The sequence below is a fragment of the Eurosta solidaginis genome, chromosome 3 (assembly GCF_040869045.1).
Source record: "Eurosta solidaginis isolate ZX-2024a chromosome 3, ASM4086904v1, whole genome shotgun sequence".
Taxonomy (NCBI): domain Eukaryota; kingdom Metazoa; phylum Arthropoda; class Insecta; order Diptera; family Tephritidae; genus Eurosta; species Eurosta solidaginis.
This window is the reverse complement of record NC_090321.1, coordinates 176,551,810-176,570,861: the sequence shown is the minus strand read 5'-3', so window position 1 is coordinate 176,570,861 and position 19,052 is coordinate 176,551,810. Positions and strand designations below refer to the sequence as shown.

Here is a 19,052-nt window from a genome sequence, read left to right as displayed (position 1 = left end):
CAATACAAAAAAGGCCCCCCCCCCCCCCCCCCCCCCCCCTTATTTTGTCTCCATAGCTCTGAACTGAGTATGTAATGTTCGGTTACACCCGAACTTAGCCTTCCTTACTTGTTTAACTCTGATTCTTTTGTTCCTCCTATTCGTATATGTGGGAGTGTGTGTTTGTCTTTTCGGGCCGTCTTATGCTGGCTGTTACTTAATTTGCGCTTACCCGTTTAAAGGGCTATGGTCGTCCAACAAGGTGTGCCAGTCGCTTCTTCATTGGGTTAATTGGCGCCATTTGGTCACAACAAGGAAATTGAAATCTTTCTCCTCTGCATCCATATGCGGGTTCCGATAAAAATACTCTCATTCGCAAAACATAGCCCAGCCAGCGTAGACGCTTTGTTTTTTTTGCAAAATGTTGGTGTTGCGTAAAGCTCGCTAATTCTTCCTCGGTACACGCCGTCGCTAACGCGTAGTTCTTTCGAAGAACTTTTTGCTCGACTACACCCAGAGCCGCTTCATCTGATGTTGTCGGGTACGATAAGTGAATCGTAGAGCATGATTTCTTCGAGAGAGGACTTTGCTTTTCAATTGCCTACATATGTAGTTCAAAGTAGCATTTATTGGCAAATGTGTTTCTTCGCTGGATTTCAAAGCTGGTGTTGTTGTTTGTGTTAATGCTGTTAAATATAGATAATGATATAAGTAGATGTCGCCGACTTTGAAGTAGTTTGTCTTCTCCTGCGCCTTGTTTCAAACATGGCCTAACTTAGATCTCCAAATGCAGTTGAAGAACGAGCTTTATACAAGTCTCCTGTGTTATGGCAAAAAATTCATAATAGCTCGACAAAGCTTTTTGGTATATTGAGGCGCTGTGTGTACAGATATATCATTGAAGCAGTGCGGATTAAAATCCAACTTGTTAGAATTTATGAATGCCTTATCTAAAAACAAATTTAACCGATTTTTAGCCGAATGTGTCTTTTAAACAAATTCTTAGATAAGGTGACGATGTTTAATAAATTTACGAATCGAAAGCTTAGAAATGGCAATATTCTAACTCAGTGGTCGTAATGTATATGGAATAATTTAACAAGTATTATTTAAATTTTCATTCGCAGAGATGAGCATACTGTGGTGTTGGCCAACGGATGTGAACTTTACTATAGTAAATTGATCCTTTCTTTAAATCAGCGTTTTGGTCTACCACCAGCAGTACATGATAATTCATATCCAACAAATTATGCACAAATTAATCATCGCGTCGATAAAATTAAAATGTATTATAAACTGGAAGCTATTGTAAATGACCGTATTGCCAATGATATTAACATCATTGTCTTTGGGGCACATATACAATCATTTGAATTTATCGATTTCCTACTTAAACACAAAATTTCACCTCACGCCATTACAATGATTATACCTTGGAATCCGCAAGTCACAGAAAATTCTATGAAATATAATATTAGTCATATTGATTTGAATATTGAATTGATACTCCAACAGATGATCGAAGATTTAGGCATAAAGGTACAAACTCAATGGATATTGAAAAATTATATATTTTATCATAATGAATATATAATATCGCACGTAACCTTTGAACGTTACCCCGATGGGGACTTAATGACATTACCTTGCGATTTATTTGTTAGTTTTACTTTAAAGGATACCGTATTGCCAACACAAGGATGTAAGCATATTAATTATTATATTTATATTTATTTTATACAGAGTATCACCCTATTGAAAGCGCCCCCGCCTCAGCATTTTTTTTGTAAAATTCCCTGTATCAGAAATTGTTTGATGAACGGCCCACCTCAGAAATTGTTTCGTACTGTGCGTCGTATCACTTTTGTCATCCTCAGAGCAGCCTAACCGAAATGTCTTATGTATATAGACATTGGGGTTGAGTGGGACTAAAACACGCCATGAAGGCATTTTTGGAACAAATTCTGATATATGATATATTATTATATATACACATACGCCAATTGTAACCCAGCGGGTCAGGGGGTTAGAATATACCCGCGGTAGGTATGCCTGTCGTAAGAGGCGACTAAAATACCGGATTGGCCTGAAGGTTTAATGTGGCCATATAAATCGTTCCCGAGATGGTCGGGCCAGCACCTTAATGATGCTGTGTTACCGGAGCGTACCGGATCTGTAAACGGCAAAGGACCATCACATCGATCACTCCCTAAACCTTCGGGGAGCAACCGTATCGCTACAACAACAACAACAACATATGCCAAATGTAACGAAGCTTTTTCGTGCCCCGTTGCTTCTTTGATATTTGCTGGGGTATACTCGCCGTGCCCAGGGTTCGTTTACAATAAATTTGTATTAAAGGGGCACCTTGCAAATCGATTTCATATAAAATTCACTTTATTGCTTTAACTCTATATACTACAACTGTAAAAATATAATAAAAGAAAGATTTGTGTATACTCTTCACTTCGCTTTATGCTTGCTCCGTGATTGGTGGTGGGCTAACGGTCCTCGCGTCCCGTTAGGATCGTTCCGTTAGGACGCCCTGCTGGGTATGTGTAAATGTATCTCAGTGACGCCGTGCGTCGGCGTGTTTCTCTTACGGTTAGCGACTGCGTATCTCTGCTGCGGCCAACGTCGTATGTTAGTGTTGCGCTGCTGCGACCAGCGTCGTATGTTAACGTATCTCTACTGCGGCCAACGTCGTATGTTAGCGTTGCGCTGCTGCGACCAGTGTCTTATGCTCGTACAATTCTGCTGCGGTGCTCTGTCGCGCCTTACGTCGGCGTCTACTTGTGTTGCTGAGGCGATGCTCTGTCGCCGTGTTCCGTTAGACGGGTTCCGTTAGTATGTGGCGTCGGTGCCTTGACACGCCTTACGTCGGCGTCTCTCTCTTCTGCGGTGCTCTGTCGCGCCTTACGTCGTTGCCGCTCTGTTGCGGCCTCTGCCGGCGTACTTCTACTGACGGAGGTGATCGGGTGACACCTGTCGCGGTTGCGCGTTACTGTGGCGGGGCCTTTGGTCTTTGGAGGGTGATGCGTAGAGAAGGTCAACCGCAATCACCATTCCACGACTCGCTCCTATGAAGTGGATTCCTATTGCATAGAGTAGGTCAACTGCAATAGGGATATACTTCGCTAGTAGCTCTGGTCACGACCACAGCTCCGTGCTGACTTGAAGCGTTTACTTGTATTACTCTGCTGGTGTACCTCTACTGACGGAGGTGAGCGGGTGTCACCTGTCGCGGTTGCGCGTTACTGTGGCGGGGCATTTGGTCTCTGGGGGGTGATGCGTAGAGAAGGTCAACCGCAATCACCATTCCACGACTCGCTCCTATGAAGTGGATTCCTATTGCATAGAGTAGGTCAACTGCGATAGGGATCTACTTCGCTAGTAGCTCTGGTCACGACCACAGCTCCGTGTCTGATATATGATATATTATTATATATGATATTATTATATATGATATATGATACATTATATATATATGATATTCAAATAAACTCTAACATAGAAAGCTGTTAAAAAGACCGCCGAGACAGAGTAATGTGGAAGCGAATTCTTGTTCTGTGAAAAGCAGAAGTGAAACAAAAAGTTTCGTACGTTTTTATAAACATTTTTTTCATTTCGCCACATCACAGAACAAGAATCCCCCCTGGTAGTGCAAAATAAGTAAACAAGTTGATTGATTTTTATGTTTTTTTTTTTATTTTTTGGAGTGATGTTGAAAACGGGTCTAGAAATGGAGGATAATTGCGTATTAGTTGACGAAAGCTTTTGTACAACCGATCCAGACATTTACGCAATAGGAAATTTCACGAGATTGCGAAATGAAGTAAACCATCAATATTTAAATGTATCAAACGAAGAAATTGCATCTAAGGTATGGTATATAAAATACTGTTTTTTTTTTAACAGTCGACAAATAAAAAAAAAAAAAATTTAGAACCCTGTCTAAGACCAGGCGTTACTGTAGAGTTTTCTGTAGGAAAACTTTACAGATAAATGACCACAAGCTGAAGGCAATGGGAGTAAAATTCAATTTTCTCTTGAAATAGTACTACGCATTATTCCAGGATAAAAGAAAGTCAGTACTTACAATTCCGAATCACGTTAGAAAGAATTTATGTAGTATAAACTTCGAACAAGTACTTTGGTTTGCAATGAGTTATTGCTTTCCTTCATGCGGACAAGAAAATATAGTCTAAAATTATATATCCGGCTGAAGAGCTGGTTCGTTAATTTTGCGAAAACTTGCTTTGCTATGGCTACGACGTTCCACAAAACGAACTGTGTACTGGGAATGTAACAGAGCTTCGGTTCCGTTTACGATTGATACGTACTTCCTATTCCGATTTAAGTTAAACTTTTACTTATCTGGAATCTACCCCGATATACCAAATGTATGTACCGCTTGTAACGTGTCACATATGACAACAACTACCTTTTCAATTGAATTTTGAAACCAACGTCTCGCGCAACCAACACCTCTTTTTGTCCAACCCTGTTGAACTACAAGCTACAAGTTTCCTCGGACTCCCGTTAGAATAACAATTTGTGAGTGATCGCACGTGTTAATTGGGCGAAGCACTGCTAAAACAGCGAAAATAACAAAAACATAGGTATTGTACTCCATTTCGCCTCTGAAATACGTTTCAGAGTTCAAATCTTTAGCTCCTCGGGAAGTTACTTAAACTAATCTTGTATGAATTTTCTTTTTAGCGCAATTTTGTCTCCTTTTGTTGGATTGTCACGGTGCCCAGAAGTGTGAAGTTTCAATTTTCTAGCTCAATGAGAAGTTATGTATATAAAATTCGAACGCAATAATCTGTCTGTTTTACATTGCTTTTCTAAAAATCTCCTAATATATCCATCCCTGCTCCATCTAATAGGATTTATGTATGTACTGAATATTGCAATATAACAGGGCTCTAAGTTATGTTTCAAGTTGCATATCGCTTGACTGCTAAATTTTCTAACTCGAGTTTTTATATCACGTTTTCGGCCCCACATAGGGACAGTGGATTCCAGCTCTACGGGAAGTTACTCAAAAATCTATTAGAAGATTTCCCGAGTTTGTACTGAAATTTGCGAACAGACATGAAAGTGTCTAATATTAAGGGACAAGGCGTAAAATACGACAAAATATATATGGGGTATTCCATCCCATTTCGACCAATTTTGAATCCGACTCCTTTAGAATTGGCTGAAAGTTTTTCTTCTTTTTCTAGCTTACGAAAGACGTTTTGCAGAAGTTTTTCAAATTTTTTCATCCAACTCAAAAAAAGTTATGAATTTAAAAAAAAAACCGTTTTTGTTTTCAAAATGCTATAACTTTTTCAAAAATTGACCGTTTGGTATCTTTTTTTTTTTTAAAAAATTTGTTTTTAAATGTACTTTTCGGAAAAAATTCAAAAAAATGTTTAAGGTTTTTTTTTGTAATTTTTCAGTTTTTCGAGATTTTTCGAATTTCGCCCCTTTTTTTATCATAAAAAACTCCAATCAATTCTGCAATCATCCCCACTAATCCCGGAGTGGGCCGAGAATTTTTTTTTTTTATTTAATTGAAAAAAAAAATTTTTAATTTTTTTTGTATTTTTTCCGAAAAGTACATTTAAAAACATATTAAAAAAAAAATGATCCGAAACGGTCAATTTTTGAAAAAGTTATAGCATTTTGGAAAAAACACCGTTTTCCAACTCAAAATAAGTTTTAAATATTTTGAAAAAACCGTGATTTTTTCGGAATGCTATAGCTTTTTCAAAAATTGACCCTTTGGGATCATTATTATTTTTTTTAATATGTTTTTAAATGGACTTTTCGGAAAAAATACAAAAAAAATTAATTTTTTTTTTTCAATTAAATAAAAATCAAAAAAATTCTCGGCCCACTCCGGGATTAGTGTGGATGATTGCAGAATATATTGAAGTTTTTTATGAGAAAAAAAGGGCGAAATTCGAAAAATCTCGAAAAACTGAAAAATTACAAAAAAAAAATTAAAAATTGTTTTTGAATTTTTTCCGAAAAGCACATTTAAAAAAAATTTAAAAAAAAAAAAGATCCCAAACGATGAATTTTTGAAAAAGTTATAGCATTTTGAAAACAAAAACGGTGTTTTTTTAAAAATTCATAACTTTTTTTGAGTTGGATGAAATACTTCTGAAAAACGTCTTTCGTAAGCTAGAAAAAGAAGAAAAACTTTCAGCCAATTCTAAAGGGGTCGGGTTCAAAATTGGTCGAAATGGGATGGAATACCCCATATATGTATAAGAATTTGACTGTGTACTACATAGCTCTTAGCAAATGTAAATATTTCACTTACATTTTATAAAACAAAGTTTTCTCCCTTTTTCAGCTAATTTATTGTCTTAAATTAAATGAAGACGTAGATACAGAGTACTCACTGAAATATTCAAGACCAATTTTTTTCCAAGCTCAATTACCTAAAGGCTATTATATGGCCAAGGTAGTTCTGCCAAAACGATATATAGCTAATCATCTAGATAACACTTATTCAGTCTCGCTAACTACATACGATGGAAATTTCTCACGTGTACGGCTCAATGAGCATGGAATCGTGGAAGAAGTAGTCTGTGTTACGCAAACTGTAGGTTTATTTTAATATATTTGAGTTACAATTAGCCTAGGAGCCAGCTGCTTTTTGGTAATTAATTAGAGAAGTAAACCACGCACAAATTTTAGCTTTAACAACAACAAATCTCGCAGCTGCCTGCTGGGTCCTTTCGACGGCTGAGTGGAGTAATAAGGCATACTCGAACCTACATTCGAGTGAAACAATCATCCACACAGTCATCGATATATATGTACATTAGGGCGGGTCGATTTAAAATCGCTCATTGCTCTATGAAAATCGTATTCTAGGGATCAAAATAAGAAACTTTACCGAAGGAACCATACCTCTAAAACGAATTCTGATGTCCTCCCCTCCCCCCTTTGGGCCGAACTTTTGGGTAGCGGCAATTTCAATTCTACCTGCTGTGTCTTGTGGTGGCTTAAAAAAACAACACAAGCAATTTTAAGATCTGCAATTGTGTCACAGTGATACCTTCATTTTTTAAAACGGTTGAATAAAAAACCAACACAACTATGTTTACGACATGCAAATGCATCACAGTGATGCCTTGGTTTTAAAAGTGGGTTGTAAAAACGCTAATTTCTAATAATTTTTTTTTAATTTCTTTTCTATTACTAAGTTAAATTCATTTTTTCATTTACATATGTTCTGACTAAATAAATTTCTAAAGAGAAAAATAAACTCCAAAAAGAAAAAACATAGGCATTTCAAAGTGGGATTTTTCAAAATTTGCCCCTACGACCCAAAGAGGGAGACATCAGAATTCGTTTTAGAGGTATGGTTCCTTCGGCAAAGTTTCTTATTTTGATCCCTAGAATATGATTTTCACAGAGCATTGGGCGATTTTTTTGCCTCCCCACAAATCGACCCGGCCTAATGCATGTACATATATTTATATCCAGCTGTACTTGTACATAATTTTGATTGGGTTGGTTGTACAGGTATAAAGGAATCGAGATGGATATAGACTTATATACATAAAAACCATAAGTGTGGAAAAAAAATTTTTTTGATTAAGCCATGTCCGTCCGCCTGTCTAATAACTTGAGCAACTATTGAGATATCTTCACCAAATTCGGTATACGGGTTTATCTGTACCCAGAAGAGATTGATATTGAAAATGAGCGAAATCGGACTATAACCACGCCCACTTTTTTGATATCGAATAGTTAGAAAAATGGAATAAATGAGATAATTGTCAAACTAATACCGTTAAGCTAATGAAATTTAGTAGGTGGGTTGGCTTTATGATGCAAAACATAAATTTCAAAAAAATTTGGAATATGGGAGTGGCACCACCTAAATTTAGAAGAAGAAATTTGGAAGTTTAACAACCCGTATATCAAAATCCGTTAAAGATATTACATTGAAATTTGGCAGAGACACTATCCTTGCCAAATCATAAAGACTGAGTGGAGATAATCAAAACCGGTTAAAGACCACGCCCACTTTTCCTAAGGTCTAACCTTAACATAGTTTGCAATAACTTTATGGTATTTGACTGATATTCTACCTCAGTAGTGGTATGATTGAGCTAAGAATAAAACTTAAAAAATTTTTTAGAATGGGCGTGGCCCGCCCCTTTTTTCTTACTCTTTCCTAAATACTTTTAATGTCATAAATCGAACAAAAATCTCCCAATCCGAACAAAATTTGGAGTAAACATTTTTTTCATAGCTAGAACTGTTTTCTGTGAAAATGAGCGAAGCCACTCCTGAAAGCCTTGCACAGCCTTTTAACACTATTAATCACAACACAAAACAACCAACAATAGCGTCTCAAGTGCACAGCTGGGTATGTAGTGTTCGGTTTTACCCGAAATTGGACTTTCTTACTTGTTTTTAATATATTCAGGGCTGTCATGGAGTCCAATGGTTGTCGGAATTAGATTTGAAAACGAAAAACAAATTGCTTTGATGTCTTGAAATATAATGTTATCGGTTTTATGTTCGAATCGGAAATAGTGTCGGTTTTAAGTGTCAAAGAATCCAATAATATTGATTTTTGTATCGGAAATAATCCAGTTATTGGACATTGTGGATAAAACAAGTGTGATATCTTATCCGTCAAGTGCCTGACAGGATGTTCAAGATGGCTACTTTTTGGCGCTTTGGCAGCGCTGTGATAGGATGATCAATATGGCGGCGCATACGGTCGCTGGTGATAGAAAGAAATACACTATAGTCTCCTTGAAAATCAGGTGATCCATTCTATTTGTAATTTTGACGTCTACTCAGAAGTATATATATATATATATAACTTACAGTTCTCGAAAGGGGAACTGTTAAAAAATTAAAGTTGCGGTGAACTCACTGTTCACCGACCAAAGGAAATACACAAATTTAGTTAAGTTGATACTGAGCTAGATTTATTGTGCACTCGTTGCACTCACTAACACGACTAATCTTAAACATATTCTTTTGTTACCAACTAACTTTCAAGTCTAACTTACTTATGCCTACGTTGCAGATCCCACCACCAGCCGACATTTCATAATCGATGAGTTGAGTGTATAGGCCAATGCTGCTTATGCTGCACTTCTCACGCCTTATTGGTTGTATTGTGTTACCGATCGCTTGCGCGTGTACTGAGTCAGCGAACGTGCTATTTGAGGCAATGAAGAAGTCACATGCACGGCAACGTGAGTAAAGGGTGCGCCATTAGTTAGTATTGGGATTACAGGTGTGATAACTCCTCCCCCTTTAAAGATCTGCGTCTCGCAGATCAAATGAAAAACATGAGGGGGTTATGGTATGTACCGAATGGCTATTACTTTCTGCTGGTACGCTAACTTCTGGGTAATCAATTTTATATGTGGATATGCCCTTCGTGATCTTATTGGTGTTCGTGCCACAGCTCCAATGTTCAGATTTCTGGGAGGTCTGGTTTTCTAATGTACCATCTCCATAGGATAGCAGCGGCCACGATTATTGCGCATATTGTTAGGGCTTCTGTAACGATAGAAAAATTGATCTTCTCATTAACGTATCCTAGATACTTAACATTCTCCATCGTGATGTCGTGCACATATTCTAGGTTGACCTTCATTTTGTGATTCCTGACATTCGGAAGGACGGCTGGCAACGCCTGCGCTGTCATTACCTCGTTGCTGGAAAATACTTGGTCACCTATCTTGACTGTTTCGTTGCTTAGTTGGATGATGTAGGTGCCATTAATAGTGCTTGAGGCATTGCTGCTACTGATCATGCCTTGGTAGTATGAGAGGAATATTGTGTTGTCGTTTACCAATTCTATAATTGATCCGTTTCGTCTGGTGAACTGGCAGCTAGCGTCTCCACCTTTTAGTAGTCGTGGAATGCAGCTGTCCTCTTCCAATTTCGACAAGGATTCTGACTTACATATTGTAGATGAACTGATTACCATGCAATTTCCCGTCACTCCGTACACTCCTCTTGGTTTACGAGCATCCTGTCAAACGGTAGATCAAGTTGCTTATGTTCGTAGATGCCAGCGCGAGTGATCAGAAAATTATATTTGTTAGCTGTTACTTTTGGCATCGAGAGCACGTAGAGGAGAAATGTCCCATTCGTGTATACTGATGGTTGACCGTATTCAATAGCCTCGATTACGTTCTGGTATGGAAGGGTCTCTACTTCTGACAGTACCTGGTTGACCTCATCTGTGTCAAGTAGATTCGTGTTGACAATGCCCCGTTTTGCCAGTTGACATGCCCGCACAATTTCGTTTACCTCTTCGCGAATGAGCAGGATGTTGTGTAGTGCATTTCGATCAAATTCCGTCGCCTCATTTTCTTTCGCTATGTAGTTAGTGCGATTCACCACCTCGTCGATTTTCTTTAGGACTTCCTGGGTGGCGGCTAAGAGTTTTTCATTGATCTTATATTGGTGGTTATTGCTTTGAATGACTTCATTTTGGCTGTGGAGAATGTAGTTCCAGTCGGTTGCATCTGGTGATCCTACTAACCATTTCCATGCTGAGCCTATCCAGTCTATAGAGCGACTGACCCTTGCTTTACCTGTGCTACCCGTAAGTTCTTCAAGTCGTTCCAATGTTTGGTTGATGTAGAGATGCGCTAAAATCTGGTCGTCAGCGGTTTTCATTAAACGGTTTGCCAAACTTTCCATTTGCGTCATAATTGTAACATATTGCTGTAGATTAATAACGTGAACCAGCTTGAAGGATCCACCAATGATCCATCCATTCCCGTTTTGGATAGTTATGATTGGGGTTTTATAGTGAAATATATGGAGGGCGCTGATGGCTGATGCCAGCAGTGGGAATCTGGAAGGATGTTATTAGTGTTAGTGTGTTAGTAATTGTTAGCTTAATCACAAATATTTGTTTTACAAGATTGTTTGTATTTTTTCTTTTTTCTTCTAAGTTTAAAATTGAAGTTAATTTCAAAGGAATATGTTTGTTTCGGAATTTTAGTGTTATGACATTGCAAGAGAGGAACAATTTTATGTTCATTTATTCTTGATTATACTTTACATTTTATGATTGTTAATTGCTTTAGTTTCGGTTAGTGTGTTAGTGTTAATTTAAATAAAAAGAAGGAAAAAACATTTTTTTAGTTAGATGCAAATAACTAAATAAAAGGTGAAAAATTAAATAAAATATAGTGAAGTGAAAATAAGTAAATCAAAAGCAAGAAAAAAAATTTTTTTTTTTCTTGCGGATTAGGCGCAAGGAGTATCAATATGCGTTTTGCGGATTATATTTATCTTTTTGCTTAGCGGATTAGGCGCATAAGCTTAATATTTTTTTCTTTCTTTCACTCAACGGATTAGGTGAAGAGGATAATTTTTATCTTTCTTTCACTCAACGGATTAGGCGAAGAGGATAATTTTTTTTTTTTAGGCGCAAGCTTGCAAATACAATTATTCTTTCATTGCTTTCTTTTTTATCAGTATTTTTTATAACATTTGCTTTTTTCATCGCAAGGATTAAGTACCAATATATGTTATGCGGATTAGGCGCAAAGCTATTTTCTCTTTTTTCGTGCGGATTAGGCGCAACTTTGTATAAATTCGGTTTAAATTCTTTTGTAGGATAGAGGTCCATACTGTTCTCGAACTAGCTATGGGGGATCGTGTGATCCGTTTTGAAGGCAGCGTAGCCATTTGTCAAATTCGATGGCGCCACCCGCTACTAAGGTACGATTTGTCCCACTAATAAGCCGGGCTCTTGTAGTAATGAACATGTCCTTTGTTTCAATAAAAAAAGGTTTTTCTGAGAATTAATTTATCTCTGTATCTTTGGTTTTTTTAATGTTTTTTTTGTTTTCTTTATTTTTTATTCAAACAAATAAATATCATTTTCAGTTTCAAGTGCTAGGATGTGTATTCCTGCGTTTGACATTTCTAATGTGGGTTTTGTGGATTTTTTTCCCACTAACTGTGGTTACGGACACCTTGTTGTCTTTTGCGACAATTTCTTTTTTGTATATTGGTTTTTGTTTTCCCTTGATCTGTTTGTCCTTCACGTATATGATATCATTTTCATCATAACGCTCCGGTAGAGATCTTCTTTTATTGTGCCGTTCAATATACTCTAGTTGTTTCTGAGTTAGTAAGGTTTTTAAATAATCATTTGTTTTCTTGCTTTTTTGGAGGAGTTCCTGGTAATTAGCCGCTTTTGCGCGATTGAAAAATACCTCAGTGGGTTTCCGGTTTATAACGGAACGAATGGAGTTATTATAGCGATCTACTGCTATATTTACTAGCTCTTTGATTTTTAACCTGTGGCTATCTATCTTCAGGCATCTGATAATTTCGATTAAGGTGGAATGAAGCCTTTCGACTTGACCGTTCACCTCGCTTCTCTGAGAAGGTGTACGATACAACATAACTCCCAATGACTCTAAAAGATTTTTTATTATTGGGCTAATAAGACCGCGCTCGTTGTCGGTCACGAGGATATCTGGGGTCGTAAAGTAGTGCAAGAGTTTGACTATTTTGTCCTTGAGGTGCAAAGTGGACTTATTCTTAGGTGAAAGAGTTTTGCGAACTTAGAAAATTTGTCAATGCAGCTCAGAAATTTTTCTCCTTGTATTTCGAATATATCGACGTGAATTATTTCGCAAGGACGCGATGGTATAGGTGTGTTTTGTAACTCCGGTTTATTGGGACGTCTGTCATATTTACTGATTTTACAAGTTTCGCAAGACGAGACATAGCCCCTTATTATGCTGCTCATTCTTGGAAAGTAGTACCTCTCTAGAATTTGTTTTTTATTCTCATTGGCGTTGCGATGAGCTCTTTTGTGCTCCGCCCATACTACTTCACAGATTCTGTCGGGATCTCTTAGATCCTCTACAATGCACTGAGCTACTCGGATCTTATATTGCATGAAATTTTCCAGGTATACTTTCTGAAGAAGTGCTAATTTACTCTCTGGATTTTAATTCCGTTAATAACGTTTGGCCTAAGTTTTTCCTTCAGAACATTATTGAGCTCATCTTCGCCGACTCCATCTATCTTTAAATAATGTATCGAGTAACCTGGATGGGGTTCTTCAAATATTTCTAGCCTACCCCCAAATAAAATCTGCTTTCTAAATACGTTTATGGGAACTTCAACGAAGGGTATAAGGTTGGAGTTGTCCCGTTCTGCACTATGTACGGTATCACCGTCCTCGCTTCCAGAATCCGCTGTTGACCCTGTGGTTGCATTTTGACTAGCGGCATCGTATGTGGACGTTGTAAGGGGGTTTGCATGAGGTTTGAGTCGGGACAGTGCGTCAGCCACGACGTTAGATTTGCCAGGTTTATAAATTATTTCGTAATTATATTCGTCGATCCTGGCCTTCCAACGTTTTAGCTTGGCGTTGTAGTTTCGGTTACTTAAAGAGAAGGTTAGGGGTTGGTGATCTGTAAATATTCGTATTTTTTTTGCTCCATACAGGTAGTTCCGAAGGTTATCCAAAGCCCACACGATAGCAAGCATTTCTTTTTCTTCTGTAGTGGTTAGGCTTCTTGATATGAATGCTATGGGCTTGTCTTTGCCATCATAGTCCTGTGATAGCACCGCTCCAATAGCGAAATCGGAGGCATCGGTCGTAAGGTTAAAAGATTTGTCGAAGTTAGGGAAAGTCATGACCTCGGAGGTCGTCAGTATCTCTTTGAGATTCGCGAATGCTTCCTGTGCTTCCTTGTTCAAGTTAATGGGTACCTTTTTCGATTGTGTTGCCCTTACCTGTGCGTGTTCTCCTCGTGTGAGGTTGGTAAGAGGTTTTGCAATTTTTGCATAATCTCGAATGAATTTACGATAATACGATGTTAGTCCTAGGAAGCTCTTAAGCTCCTTTAAGTTAGACGGAGGCAGCATGTTTTTAATGGAATTTACTTTCTTTGGGTCAGGAAGTATTCCCTCAGAGGTCACAATATAGCCAAGAAATTCTACGCTTGTTTTTAGGAAGTGCGTCTTCTCAAGGTTAACCTTGAGACCCGCGGCTAGGAGCCTGGCAAGGATAGTCTCAATGTCCTTTAGATGAGTGGTTTCATCCTTACTAAAGATTATAATGTCGTCGATGTATACAAAGCAAATACGACCTATAAATTCTTTTAACACGTCGTCTATCATGCGCTGGAAGATAGAGGGTGCATTTTTGAGACCGAAAGGAAGCCGCAAAAATTCGTATTTTCCATTCATGGTGGAAAATGCCGTTTTTGGTATATCACTTTCTTTCATTGGGATCTGGTGAAATCCCGAAGTTAGGTCAAGTGTCGTAAAATACTTTGCACTACCGAGACTCGCAATGGTGCCATTAATGTCAGGTATGGGATAGGTGTCAGGGATGGTTACGGCATTTAGCCGTTTGAAGTCTATCACCATTCTATACTTTTTTTCCCCATCTGCCTGAGATTTCTTTGGGACAATCCATATGGGTGAGTTGTAGGGACTTTTTGAAGGACGAATTATGCCTTCTGCTAGTAAGTCTCGGATTTGCTTTTCCACCTCCTCGCGCATATTAACGGGGTAGGGGTAGCTTTTAGTGTAAATGGGGTTTTCGGTTGTGGTTCTGATTTCTGCCTGGACATTGGTTTGGATTTCCATGCCTCGGTCAACTGGGCGGAATAATTTTTCATATCGATGTAGGATCTCGTAGAGTTTATTTTTTGTAAGGTTCGTGATATCATTGCCGAAAGTAATGTTTAAGGTAATGCTGTTGACCTGCTGCGCCTCCTTCCGCTTAAGGGGCAACACAATATCTGGTTTTAAAATGAGAGTGTTGAGCTCTCTGTCTAGGACTGCTTAAATTTCCGACAGCGTGTCATCCCCTATTATCCCATCAAATGATCTAAGCCCTGGAAGAACAAAAAATGTGGTGGGAATATCTATGCCTACGAATTTTAAAAAATGTCCGCATATTTTCCTGTCTACATTTATAGTTCCTCCTGCGGAAGTTACCTTAAACGGTTTTTCTACTGGCGTAGTATTTTGGGCTACGCGTTCGCTTATATAATTTTTGTTCGCCCCTGTATCCACTAGAAATTCTAAAATACCTAAATCCTGCGTTGCGTACTCTAGATAAGGTACGCCGGACACGAGGCTCCCATGGTAAAATTTACTTGGTCCCCCGTGGTTTGTTCTTTGTTGGTTTCGATTTGTTCTTCATCAACCGGTACTAGATGGAAAAGTTTCTGTTGCTTGCTAGCGTTTCTGTCTGAATATCCTGGGGAACTTGTACCCCTCTTGGCGCTGTCATATCTGGAAAATCGAGTGCCACCTGTCTGGCGGGTTTGAGTTGATGATTCTGCTTCTGCTCTTACCACCGCCAATTGGGTGCTGTTGCTTCTCCAATTTTGGGTAGACTGATTGCTTATTCGGGTTTGCGCTGATCCTGAGTAGGAAGGTCTAGGCCTTTGTTGGTTGCCATTCTGCCACACGCGGTTGCCATTTGGTTGAACTGGATTTCTTTGAGCGGGATAACCCTGGTCGTGGTTGGAATAATTCCTTTTAAAAAATTTTGGGGCTGAAGGTTGGTAGTTGTCATTAAAATTTGTATTATCCCTGTGGAAGGGTGGGCGGTAAATAGAGTTCCTGCGGTCTACATTTAAAATTTTCAGACATGCCGAATATGCTTCGGGTAGTGTTTTCAAGTTCTGAACTAGGAGAAGGGCAGGCAGATCCCCGTTTAGGCCCCTAATGAAGACATCTAATGCTCTTCGACGATGTGCCTCTGCCAATGCCTCTACTGTTTCCCCGTGTGCATACTTTTCGGCCTTTATGGTATTAATCATTAGGGACAGTTGGTTTTGAACCTGCGCATAAAAGTCGGACATCTTCTGACGTCCTTGTGACATTAACGTCAATTGCTGCTCCAACGTTTCTATATCCCTTATATCAGCGTAATGCAGAGAAAGAATTTCCTTTACCCTGCCCCAGTCGGAATGTAGTATATTGTGCGCAAGTAATGCAGAGTCTGCTGCGCCCCTAATCTTCCCCCTAATGTGCCTCAAGATGGCTGCGTAAATCGGCTTATGCCGCACTATTTCGTAATCCTGTATTACCTGTTCTACACTATGGACCCAGGAGCCGTAGTGCTCCCGTGATCCATCGAATACCTGCAACTCTTTTACGCAGTCCGGCAGTTTAGCCACCTCCGCTATCTCGACCTCCGTCCGAGGACTAACTAGCGGTTCTACAGCCGGTTCTGGCCTGCTATCCGATGACTGCCTGCGCACTTCCTCTACTTGGGCTTCTAGCCTCTCCAGATTACTACTGAGCCCTGACAAAGACTCATCGTTATTTTTCGACTCGACACTTTTGAGCCTTTGGTCCATTTTCTTCAGTTGGGAGAGAATGGCATTGATAGCCCCATTCGTCTCCGTTAGCGACTTCCTGATTTCCTCAGAGTCCATGATTTTATTACTGTAAAAATAGGAGAAGAAAAGAGAAATATAATGTGATTAGATTATACTCACAAAAACCAGTTTCTCATTGGATTAAAACTATTTGCTTTTTTATATTTCTCTTCTTGAAGGGCTTTTGTCCCTTTTTTCTAAAATAGTTCACTTAATTACTGGGCTTTTAATTTCTTTGCCCTTTTTTTTCTCCACTTAAACGCTTTTTTGAAAAAAATTTTTTTTTTGAATACTTCACTTAGTTTTTTTGGGATTAAATTTTTTGTCTATTCTCGACTAAACACTTAAACACTTTTTGTCCACTTTGCACCCGCTGTCTCGGGCGCCACTTACAGTTCTCGAAAGGGGAACCGTTAAAAAAGTAAAGTTGCGGTGAACTCACTGTTCACCGACCAAAGGAAACACACAAATTTAGTTAAGTTGATACTGAGCTAGATTTATTGTGCACTCGTTGCACTCACTAACACGACTAATCTAAAACATATTCTTTTGTTACCAACTAACTTTTAAGTCTAACTTACTTATGCCTACGTTGCAGATCCCACCACCAGCCGACATTTCATAATCGATGAGTTGAGTGTATAGGCCAATGCTGCTTATGCTGCACTTCTCACACCTTATTGGTTGTATTGTGTTACCGATCGCTTGCGCGTGTACTGAGTCAGCGAACGTGCTATTTGAGGCAATGAAGAAGTCACATGCACGGCAACGTGAGTAAAGGGTGCGCCATTAGTTAGTATTGGGATTACAGGTGTGATAACTTATATATATATATATATATATATATATATATATACTTCAGTTTGAACGCCAATTGTTCCCTCCCTGTACTATTTTACATTGCATCCTTATGCTTTTCTTTTTTAATAAATAAAAATATAAATGCATTAATATTTATTTTTATAAAATAAACCTGCATTTACTCACATTTTCACAAAAAACTAACTGCTTTTAGAAAACAACTATATATATATACTAGAAGACCCGGCAGACGTTGTTCTGCCCTAAATTTGGCCTATCTGCATACATTTTAATAAGCTATCTCTATCTATCTATCTCTTTCTCAATCTCCTTCTCTCTTCTCTCATTCTTCTGCATCCCTTATTGCCTGTCCCAGAGGGTGGTATGTATTTTATTCCAGTCCCATTCCCAAACCCACTCCGAGTCTCAGTCCCAGTCCTAGTCCTAATCCAAGTCCCAGTCCGTCTCTGGATAATATATTAATCTGTACTACAGCCCTCATCAACAGCTTTCATTTGATATCCATATTGTATAAACACTCTCTAGGCATTCACTGGCCCACGTTTTGGCCTATATCTCAAGACCCTAGTCACCCAGGGGTATGAAAATTACCCTCTACTAAAGCTTTCATTTGTTATCCATATTCTATAAACACATTCTAGAAGTACTCGGGTCCACGTTTCGGCCTATATCTCGAGACTCTGTGCGTCGATCGCAACCAAACCTATGTAGTAACCACCACGTAAGGTTTACGCAACTTGTGTGAAAGTATGAACAAAATCGACCGACGCATCTCTTCAAACACCGGCGACCAACTAACACACATTTTAGCCTTTCTTTCTATATAAATAGATTTTTATTTTTCACACTTCACTATAATATTAAAAAGAAATGCAGATTTTCGTTGCTTTTGAAATTAGGCTTAAAAATTGCACATGGAACAACTAAAGACTCTCCTGAATTAAAGAAAATGTCATATTACTTCTAAATCGCGGGCCCCCTCAGAAAGTTTTCGTCAATACTCAGTTTGATGATTTTAATGTGGGTTCCTTCTATGCAACCAACTGTTAAGGAAATTTTATATTTTGAATGGAAATAGTCTCTTGATCTACGTTGTAAGTTGCAGTCCATTTCCAGTTTTATACACTGTGGACAAATGAACTGATCTAACATGGTTAATACTGGGCGTCTGCCTACGCTAGTGCGTCTGAAAACTAGAAACTCAACTAAAAATTGCAACGAAGCTGAAAGCGGGAGCACTGGTGGGAGAACATGTCTAGCACCCTGTAATGATGTCAAGTACCATTCGAAAATCCTCTTTATTTAGGCGATAATATGCTATGCACCTGCAAGCTCTCTATAAACTTTTATAAACGCACATTAAAAAAAAAATTTTATCACGCTGTCTCGAGCAGCTCAAATGTGTTACTGCAATCTCGCAACTGGGTAGTAACGATTACTTTAGGTATTCAATTACCGCCCAATTCCTTAAAAAAAAAAAAAAAAAAAATAAAATACCAAAAGTAATTTCGTTTTTTTGAGGCTCGAGTACACAAAGATTTTTGTGTGCAATTGAAAATAAATACTTTGCTCAAATGTAATTTCTGCCCCAGTACAGTTTTCCAATTATATTAAAAGGAATGCCAAAAGTAATTAATAATTTGCCATTCCTCAAAGGAATTGCAAAAGTAATTGAAAAATTCTTAGTATAAAAATATTTTAGCGATTCAAGCGGTGATTTTATGAGGTCATAGTAACTTATTGGACCATAAGAAAACTTTTGTACAACATAAGCACTGTCTTCTATGATTGGCAATTCATTTCTCATCGCCACAAATGAGAACAGGTATGGTAAGATTGTATCATCGTAGTTAAGTTTTGCTGTTG

The 19,052-nt window shown here is 38.4% G+C and overlaps 1 protein-coding gene across 5 annotated transcripts in view; it reads left to right on the top strand.

The window, feature by feature from the left end:
* LOC137244666 (cilia- and flagella-associated protein 61-like) overlaps positions 1-19,052 on the top strand; it is a 76,241-nt gene that overhangs the window by 43,925 nt on the left and 13,264 nt on the right. For 3 of the 5 annotated variants that reach the window (XM_067774004.1, XM_067774002.1, XM_067774003.1), the window contains exons 13-15: positions 1,107-1,681; positions 3,699-3,862; positions 6,335-6,586. In XM_067774004.1, coding sequence (XP_067630105.1) covers positions 1,107-1,681; positions 3,699-3,862; positions 6,335-6,586 — 991 coding nt within the window. The remainder of the gene's footprint in view (positions 1-1,106; positions 1,682-3,698; positions 3,863-6,334; positions 6,587-19,052) is intronic. The other 2 variants (XM_067774006.1, XM_067774005.1) reach the window with 1 other exon arrangement.